The sequence below is a fragment of the Gymnoscopelus microlampas genome, assembly GCF_963454915.1.
Source record: "Gymnoscopelus microlampas genome assembly, chromosome: 18".
In the NCBI taxonomy this organism is placed as follows: Eukaryota; Metazoa; Chordata; class Actinopteri; order Myctophiformes; family Myctophidae; genus Gymnoscopelus; species Gymnoscopelus microlampas.
This window is the reverse complement of record NC_139955.1, coordinates 25,530,529-25,539,670: the sequence shown is the minus strand read 5'-3', so window position 1 is coordinate 25,539,670 and position 9,142 is coordinate 25,530,529. Positions and strand designations below refer to the sequence as shown.

General features: G+C 47.1%; 1 protein-coding gene across 2 annotated transcripts in view; it reads right to left on the bottom strand.

The window, feature by feature from the left end:
• Positions 1-324: 324 nt before the first annotated feature.
• The window catches only part of clcf1 (cardiotrophin-like cytokine factor 1), a 15,258-nt gene continuing 6,440 nt past the window's right edge, over positions 325-9,142 (bottom strand). Inside the window, exons 1-3 of one of the 2 annotated variants that reach the window (XM_084042171.1) lie at positions 9,057-9,142; positions 3,634-3,794; positions 325-3,422 (exon numbers count right to left, since the gene is read on the bottom strand). The exon at positions 9,057-9,142 is cut by the window's right edge and continues 22 nt beyond it. In XM_084042171.1, coding sequence (XP_083898297.1) covers positions 2,019-3,422; positions 3,634-3,794; positions 9,057-9,142 — 1,651 coding nt within the window. In that variant the 3' untranslated portion in view covers positions 325-2,018. The remainder of the gene's footprint in view (positions 3,423-3,633; positions 3,795-9,056) is intronic. The other variant, XM_084042172.1, reaches the window with a different exon arrangement.

Sequence of the window (9,142 nt, the reverse complement as noted above, 5' to 3'; positions counted from 1 at the left end):
CTGGGGCGGTGGGCGCGAGGGAGAGAAAGATGAAAGAAAAAAAGAGAATGATCATAAATTTTCGTCAAGACAGACAAATAAAAACTGCCCCGCCTCTGTCTCTCTTTCGGTGATGAATGTGAGTCGGCCTTTGTTTCAAGAAATGCCCCGACCCCAAATTCTTCTCCCCTTGTGCCGCTCACCCAAAACCATCCCTATAAAACTAAACCATCGCAAACAATCATCCCAAATACAGTCTCTCTCCTCTCCTCCCCACTTCTCCCCGAATGACCAATAACACCATGCTCAGTACAAAAGCTTGTATTTTTTTATTCTCCTCTTGTGTTATGGTACAGCGTTTTCACAACGGAAAGAAATAAATAAACATCTTGATCAATAAATATTATAGCGATATGGTCCATAACCTTTATGCAGGCAGGCCGCGGCACAGAGGTGAATTTGCAATGGGTTTATAATTACAAATGCAACTGAGTTGTTTATGTGCCTTAATAATAATGAATTTTGGTCTTTGAGAATGCACTTTGAACATAACTGCTACTAAATTAAACTTGCTCCACGATGCACATGGGAGATCAGCTGCCATTCTGTTAGTACTATATCCAAAAATTGTGGATATAGTACTTTCTGTAGGATGTCTAACCTTAACCATACAGTCGTTTTTTTTTTCTTTTATTAACCACCCTGAATGGAAAAACAACAAACTAAATAATACATTTGGTACAAAATACGTTTTGAACCAGAAGCAGCATAGAAATTGGTGACAGTTTAAGGCACCACTGTGTACTATGGTAAATGTGTGTGTGTGTGTGTGTGTGTGTGTGTGTGTGTGTGTGTGTGTGTGTGTGTGTGTGTGTGTGTGTGTGTGTGTGTGTGTGTGCGCGTGTGTGCGTGTGTGCGTGCGCGTACGTGCATGTGCGTGTCCATGTGTTGTGTGTGTACTGTATGTGTGGAGCTGTTGTTGAGTTACTGTAACTGTCTGGCAGATTTCTGATTGCTCAGCAAACCCCTCATTTACCCCGTCTTTCCACCCCTCATCCGCTGAGTCACGCCTCCTCCCCTTTTCCTCTCCTTTCTGCATCTTCTGCATCCCCTTGGCCATTTCTATTGCTTTCTCACCCTCCCTTTGTCTTTCCCCCATTCATAACTTTCCCCTCTTCCCTCAGAGAAAATGAATGTTTGCTGATTCACGCGTCTAAGGGTCACTGAATCAGCCTTTCGCTCAATAGTTGTACTGTCTGTCCAACTGCCTGTCACCCTGTGTGTGTGTGTTTGTGTGCGTGAGTATGTGTGTCTAGCCACCTACAGTGGTATTTCTGTTGATCTATGAGCCGTGAAGTCCGGTAACTCAGCCCAGCCTCAGTGGCTTTTGCTCAATGAGCTGCTATGTGCATTAGGCGAGTGACAGTGCTGGTAATGTGCAGGCTTTGTGTGTTATATTCCATTAGCGCTGCTGGTGACTTGCCAAATAGTCCTTCATTCACTTATTTCCCCACACAGTGGTATGGTATGAATGAACGCACATGAATGAATGTGTTTATGTCTCTCTGGCGTGTGTTCATGAGTGTGTGTGTGTGTGTGTGTGTGTGTGTGTGTGTGTGTGTGTGTGTGTGTGTGTGTGTGTGTGTGTGTGTGTGTGTGTGTGTGTGTGTGTGTGTGTGTGTGTGTGTGTGCGCGTGCGCTTGTGTGGCGTGCGCTCGTGTGGCGTGTGCGTGTGTGCGCACGTGTATGTATGTGTGTGTGTGTGTGTGTGTGTGTGTGTGTGTGTGTGTGTGTGTGTGTGTGTGTGTGTGTGTGTGTGTGTGTGTGTGTGTGTGCGTGTGTGTGTGTGGGTGTGTGTGGGTGGGTGTGCGCGCGCATGAGTATGCATGCTCATTTGCAGGTCTGTTTGTGTGTATGTGCACGTATAGCGAGTGAGTTAAACATCTGTAAAAATGCACTCTCAATCAGGTGCCGTACGTTTATATATCACACACAGATTTAGTCCGGTCAGTCTCTGTGCAGGTATAATAGACACTTCTTCATCCTCTAAGCCTCCTCTTGAGACGGTTAAAGTCCTTGGCCGATCGCCACAGCCAGCTCTGGAGCTCTCTCAACACCCAAAAGCCCTCCACCTTCCTCGAGAAGTCGTTCAGCGCAGGCCGCACCGACAGGAGCGCAGACGAGGAAGATGAGGATGGAGAGGAGGAGAGAGAAGAGAGGAGAGGGGAGAGGGGAGGCGTGAGAAGGGCGGGTCCCCTGCGCAAGGAGAGTGGCACAGGCTGTGGGAGGAGGGTGTGCTCCTCCCCGGTCCCAAACTGATAGAATAGAGAGAGCGTGGAGAGGGGAGGGTGCAGGGTTGGGGAGAACAGTGAGCGAGGCGGCCGGCGCTGCAGGTGGATGGAGGCCAAGGATGGAGAGGAGGCGGTGAGCGTGGACCCGGGGTCTTGGACCGCGTACCCCTTCTCTCCACTGATGCGCTCCTCCGTCGCGTCGGTGTCCTGAAGCTGGAGGTGGTAGTTGAGGTTGTAACTGTACTGGTCGTCATTGTGGTTGTTGTTGTTGCTGTTGCTGTTGGTTTGGGGGCTTTGCTGATATGGGGAGCTGGTGCTCCCGCTCCCCATGTGGGACACTTGGATCAGAGGTCCAGGCTGCCCTGGCTCCTCCTCTGTGATACTCAACAGCCTCCTCCTCCTCCCCCATCTCTCCGTCCCTCCCTCTCTCTCCAACTCATCTTCCTCTTCTTCCTCCCCTACTCTCTCCTCGTCGCTGAAGGCCCATTCCCAGCTCTCAGGCTCTCCTCTCCTCCCCCTCTTTCCTCTCTCTCCTTTGCCCTTCTCCCTTGACCCCCCGTTCCTGGATCCACCTCTGGTCACCTCTGCTCTCCTGCCTTCTTTCCCTCTCTTTTTCCCCGTCGTCTCCCTTTTGTTGTTGTCCTCCCGCTCTCCTCTGACCACCCTGGCCCCACCTCTCCGTTGGCCGGCGCGGTGTCGGTGGCCAGACTCGGACCTCGTTCCGTCCCTGGCCTTGTACAGGCTCTGGCTCATCAGTGGAGCCGGTCTGCTGCGCCCACCGTCGCCCCCTGCCTCTTTCCGCAGATACTGCAGCTCACCACTCCCATTGCCCACAGCACTGGCAGAAGGAGGAGGGAGCGCGTAACCTAGGGTGGTCATCAGCCCAGATATAGACCCCAACAGCCCATCCAGACCAGTGCAGAAATGCAGCAGGGACGTCTGCAGGTAAGGGCACAGTGTGGAGCGGGCCAGTTCCCTCACAGCCCCCAGCAAGATAGAGTAGGCCCGTTGGTTCTGGGCTAGCCTGGCCCGGTTCTCTAGGCCGCGCCAAAGCTCCAAACGAGTGGCGGCGCTGGGCAGGGAGAGGGCCGTGCTGTTGGGCCGTGGAGGGGAGAAGTCCTTCTCGTTGAATGGGGGACCCAGGTAGGTCAGCTAGATAGAGATGAATAGATGTTTTTTAGTCTCTTGATAGCTTTGAACAAATGTCTAGTGTGTATATTCAAATAGAATTGTGTCATTTGTGCCATTGACCATGTGCACACAGCAGCCATTTTGCATTTACGTCATACCTGAGTATGACGCAAGAGCAAAATGGCCGCCGTGTGAATGCGGTCAGTTCACATGGCGTCATAAAAACACTCACATATGTGTCTTTGATTTCTTTGAGCTGGTGCTCCAGGTATTTGGTCAGCTCGTATGTCCTCTCTATGGACGTCCTCTCATTGGCCAGGTTGTGGGAGGGATCCAGGAAGTGTGCGGACGCCATGCCAACAGCCAGCAACAGGACCAGCTGGCTTGGACGGACTGCGGAAGAGAGGACCAGTTTGATTTTGAGTTTGATTAAAACCAGCGGACAGTGCGAGATGTTTCTTTGATGAGATGCATCTCTTGGGCGTCCAAATAGTAGTTAACACACTCCAGAGGTATCCATAATCATAACAGTGTGGGGGAAATGTGTCTCTGGAATTATTTTCCTCAGACACTGTGTGATGATTTAACTTGGATGCTGTATCTTTAATAAATGTGATGGTGAGAGGATGTTATGCTGGGAGCCGCACACACACACCTATACACCTATGGTATACACAGTTCCCAACCTTTTGCTAATCAGCACGCCGTCAGTCACACTGTTTATAGGGTTTTCTTTTACAATATTCCGGTTTATTTCTTCGTCTCTATGGCGATGGCCTTGTCCGTTTACATATTGGCATATCAGAATCACCTGACACTGCCAATAAAGCTTTTTCCGTTTCCCATCTAATTTTAGCGGTTTCTGATTGTCGTAGGTTTACTCTGCCGTCAAATAAAACCTCCATTAATAGTCTCGGACAGCCAGACAAATGGCTCTGTCATGCAAACAATGTGTGTGCATAATTTGTCACTGTCCTTTTCTTCCAATCTTCCTTTCTTTCTCTCTATTCTTTCTTTCTTTCTTTCTTTCTTTCTTTCTTTCTTTCTTTCTTTCTTTCTTCCTTCCTTCCTTCGTTTCTTTTTCTTTCTTTCTTTCTTTCTTTCTTTCTTTCTTTCTTTCTTTCTTTCTTTCTCTTTTATAGGCACACAAATAAGCTCTCACAGATACTCTGCTCTCTGTCACACACACATTCTCATTCCTGCTTTACAATAGTAAACATTAATGTGTGTTTTTGTCAATTGTTTGTGTGTGTGGGACAATGAATGCATGCCTTTGAGTCTTTATTTAGATTTTTTGAGTGCATGTGTAGATGTTTTATGTTACTGCGTGAGTATTTGTACTCATATGTATACAATTACATATGTGTAGTGCATTTGACATGCTTTCAGTGTATACTGTGCGTATACAGGACATATTGTGTGTGCCCACGTGTGTGTGTGTGTGTGTGTGTGTGTGTGTGTGTGTGTGTGTGTGTGTGTGTGTGTGTGTGTGTGTGTGTGTGTGTGTGTGCGTGAGCGTGTGCGTGTGCGTGTGTTTGTTTGTATATAAGTGCACGTGTGTGCCTGTCTGACTGAAGGTGTGATGGGAGATAACAGTGGTAATCTTTTTGAGGCTTTCTCCTCTGGATTCAAACTGAGAAAATTGGGAGTTGAAAGGTAGTTTTCAGCAAGAACTCTATCCACTTTCTCTGGTTCATAGAATTGCAGAAGTGCCATGCTGTGTTGAAAACCCTCTAGAACTCATGTCTCTCCCTCCATCATCGTCCATCTTTCTCCCTTTTTGTGTGCCTTTCGAACCCCCCCCCCCCCCCCTCACTCTCTTTTGCTCTTTAAAAGCTTGTAACTTACACAAACTTCTTTGTTGCCACCCTGCTACGAGCTAACGTTGGTTGCTTGTTTCTTCCAGAACCTGGCAACTCGGTGTTGCCAGGCAGAGAAACAAGCAACCAAAGTTAGCTCGTCCTGCATTAGCGGTTAGCTCGTCGGGACTTTCAGCGCCTGTTAGGGTATCATGGGACTCCACAATGAGTACTAGGAGAAAAACAACAGACTTTGCATTTGTTAAAATAGGCGAATTTCAGCTTTCCACAGGCTCCCATTATGCCAACTGAGGGGGTCGTTTGACGGGACGAAGGGGACTCTCTGGGAATAACTCAACAACCCTTTCAATGTTGGTGAGTAATTAGCGACACATCAAAGATAACACTTAAAATGTCCGGATGTCTCCTTTAACCCATTTAGACCTGAGACCTGAATTCTAACAACGCCTTCTAAATCCTGACTTCAGTTTTCTGTAAAAAAGAAAGAAAGAAAAAAAAATATATGTTGCTATACTGTATAGCAAGAGCTAATGCTACACAATGGTTTTCCCGGATTGAAAGATATAACAACGTATAGGTGTTCAAGGTCTATAGACACATGGCAACAGATCATTTTAATGTGAAAACGTGTTTGAACAGCTACATTTGCCCCACCACTAACATTCAATAATAATAAAAATAGTAATAATAATAATAATAATAATAATAATAATAATAATAATAATAATATAATTAGACCCCGTGGGGGAAATTCACTTTTCAGCTTCACCCAGCATGATTGCTGCCATGTGGTCAGACTTGAGTGCAGGGGGAGAGCAGTTAGGAGTTAAGTGTCATGCTCAGGGTAGTCTCGCGTGGCCAGACTGTTGCCTCCCACAATTTTCAAATGTTTCCGGTCATGCTGTCTGAAGCACGGAAGCTCTAAAAATGATCAAGCGATAAAGCGGATGTGAAGCCTCATCCCCACTTCCGTTTCATCTTTACAGACGTGCAAATGTATCCGAATATAAATCAAAATCATCTAAGCCTGTATAGCTTGCTAGCAGAAATGGAAAGTGAAAAATGTATGTAAAGATATTTTAAGATATATTTTTGTAAACGGAAATAACAGATGACAGCTTCCTCTCCCAGATTTCGGGAGGTGTAGTTCCAGACTCTATATCCACAAGTTGCCTAGGGCGTTGTGGGCATCACTTCCTGTCGTGACAGACAGATCGGTGAACCAATAGGATCCGGCAGACTTTTTCTCCGCAGATTTTGAACCAGCCCGTCAAGACATGATATGACATGACGCTAGGGCAGTCTACTTTTTACAAACATCGTAGTGAATGAGGCCCATTGCTGTTAAGATATGGACAGGTATGTAAATATCAGAACTTGTCCCTTATCTGTTGCCCTACCTTCAAGCCTCATTTTACCGCCGCCACGTCACTTGCCGAAAATGACTAATTTGCGACTGAAAGTCGTGACGCATGGTGCCATTAGCAGTTCTCTGCGCTCATTCATTCTTTTCCATCCTCTCTGGTCTGTCTCATCTATATCTGGTTCCCGCCCTTCTCCTCCTGTCTCCTGCACCACTCTCTCTGACAGCCAGACGGCAGGCTGTGATTCATGCCTGTAATTATGGACCAAACATGCTGCTGTTCAACAGGTATGAAATATGTATTGCACAATGTGTGACCCTGTCAGCTGCATTCTCTCTCTCTCTCTCTCTCTCTCTCTCTCTCTCTCTCTCTCTCTCTCTTTCTCTTTTCTCTTCCCCTGTTTAACACATACATGTATCTATTCTACTGTACACTGATTGCAAACTTCTAATTAACGTTAATTCCACCTTCTTACCTTAAACATAAGCAATCTAACCCTAACCTTAACCTTGACCTAACATATACCTTACTTTAATCCTTACCCTAACCTTATATATGCCTAATCTTAATCCTGAGTGGCCGCTTGGGAATTGAAAGCCCCCCGTTTCATCCCCAGCTCCTCCTGGGTTAGTGTCGAAGTATCCTTGAGTAAGACACTCAACCTCTAATTGTTCCCGATGAGCATGTTGGTGCCTTGCATGGTTGCCTTCGTCATCGGTGTGTGTGCATGAATGGGTAAGTATAAGGCGCATTGTAAAGCGCTTTGGATAAACGTGCTATATAAATGCAGCACACGCACACACACACACACACACACACACACACACACACACACACACACACACACACACACGCACACACACACACACACACACACACACACACACACACACACACACACACGCACACACACACACAGTTCACTCTGATCACACATACAGAGTTCACTCTGAACACACACTCACAGAGTTCGCTCTGAAGACACACACAAACAGGAACGCGCGCACGCACGCACACACACGCACGCACGCACGCACGCACGCACGCACGCACGCACGCACGCACGCACGCACACACACACACACACACACACACACACACACACACACACAGTTCACTCTGAAAATAACTGAGATTAATTATAAAGTCGATTGTTGTCCCTCCTTCTCTTCCTCCGGCCTCATCTGCTTTCGGGTCTCTTATCTCTGTTATGCCTCAGGTCAAAATAACAGCAGCCTGTTAACCCCGATTAGCTCTATTTTGCTAGGTCTATCGCCCATTTTCCTCCCGCTTTCATCCTTCCATCACAGAGAGCCCTTGGGGGGGGCGTTTAAGTAGAGCGCTTAAACACCCCGCCAAAGCGTTTATACCCTCGACACTTTCTCGGCGGGACTTTAAGCAAACATGTTGGGACACTAAAGCAGTCGACAGCTACCTCCTCTGACGCAACCGCAGCTTTAGCTCGACGTAAACATCAACATGCTCTCCCCATCTCGCCAAGCAAGCCAGACCTCCATTACAGTGAGGTCTGGAAGAGAGGGGCTTTTCATGTGCCACTTGGTCAGTTGTGTATCGTTCAACAATTGAGTTACATAACTAAATGTTAAATCATTTAAATTGGACAGCGGCAGTTGGGGCGACCAGTCTGCTTCCCGGGGGGTGGGGGTTGCCAAACATCATCAAACATCATAAGCAAACACGAAACCAAAATTCTTGTTTCAAGAGAAGGGATTGCTCCGACAAGCAGCACAAACACCGACATTATGGACTGCAAGCTGTCGGCTATATTGGAGAAGCTTCTCAAAACATGCTAGTCTGTAAACCAGGCAACACCCACGCACTCATGTACACACCTTTAAATCCCTCAGTCAGAGCAAGCCCATCGGCTTCCAAATGGCCAAACCTCTTTGGATCTACCCGACCGCGGAGCATCATCACCTGTCAGGGGTTATAAGCGTCTCTCTGTGATGCCTGAACATTTGGAGCTCATCAAGTCATCGACTCCTCCCGCCAAACATCCCGCCATTAGCATCAAAACACCCAGAAATCAACTCGACCTCATCGCCTCCGCATGTAAACAGCCCCAAGAGGAAGGATGTGCTCTTCTTGTGTGTAAAAAGAAAAAAAGAAACTCTTCGGAAAGGGATAAACTGGTAAAAAAAAATCTTCTTGGCAAAATTCAATCCGAACTGTTCCAAAGTGTTTCCTTTTGTTTCTAGCCACATGTCAGCGATGGTTGCCAGACATAAAAGGGTCTTGTTGTTTTGATTGAGCGCTGACATGGCTGAAAGCATCCTCCTATGGGAATAAAGAAAACACTACTCTTTTGTATCATTTGGCGTAAACTGAGATAACTGAAAACCAGGCCCATGTTCCCTCTATATAACATTATATTGAGTAACTATAATATAGTTAGTGTATATCCCGACTTCAAGGGCGAGCCCTGGAGGCTTGGGGCTATGTCTGTGTACCTGGCACTGGGACCACACTCCACAGGGCAGGGTTGAAACCAGAACATTCTCCATGGGAGGATTGCGTTACAGCAACACACAGGGTT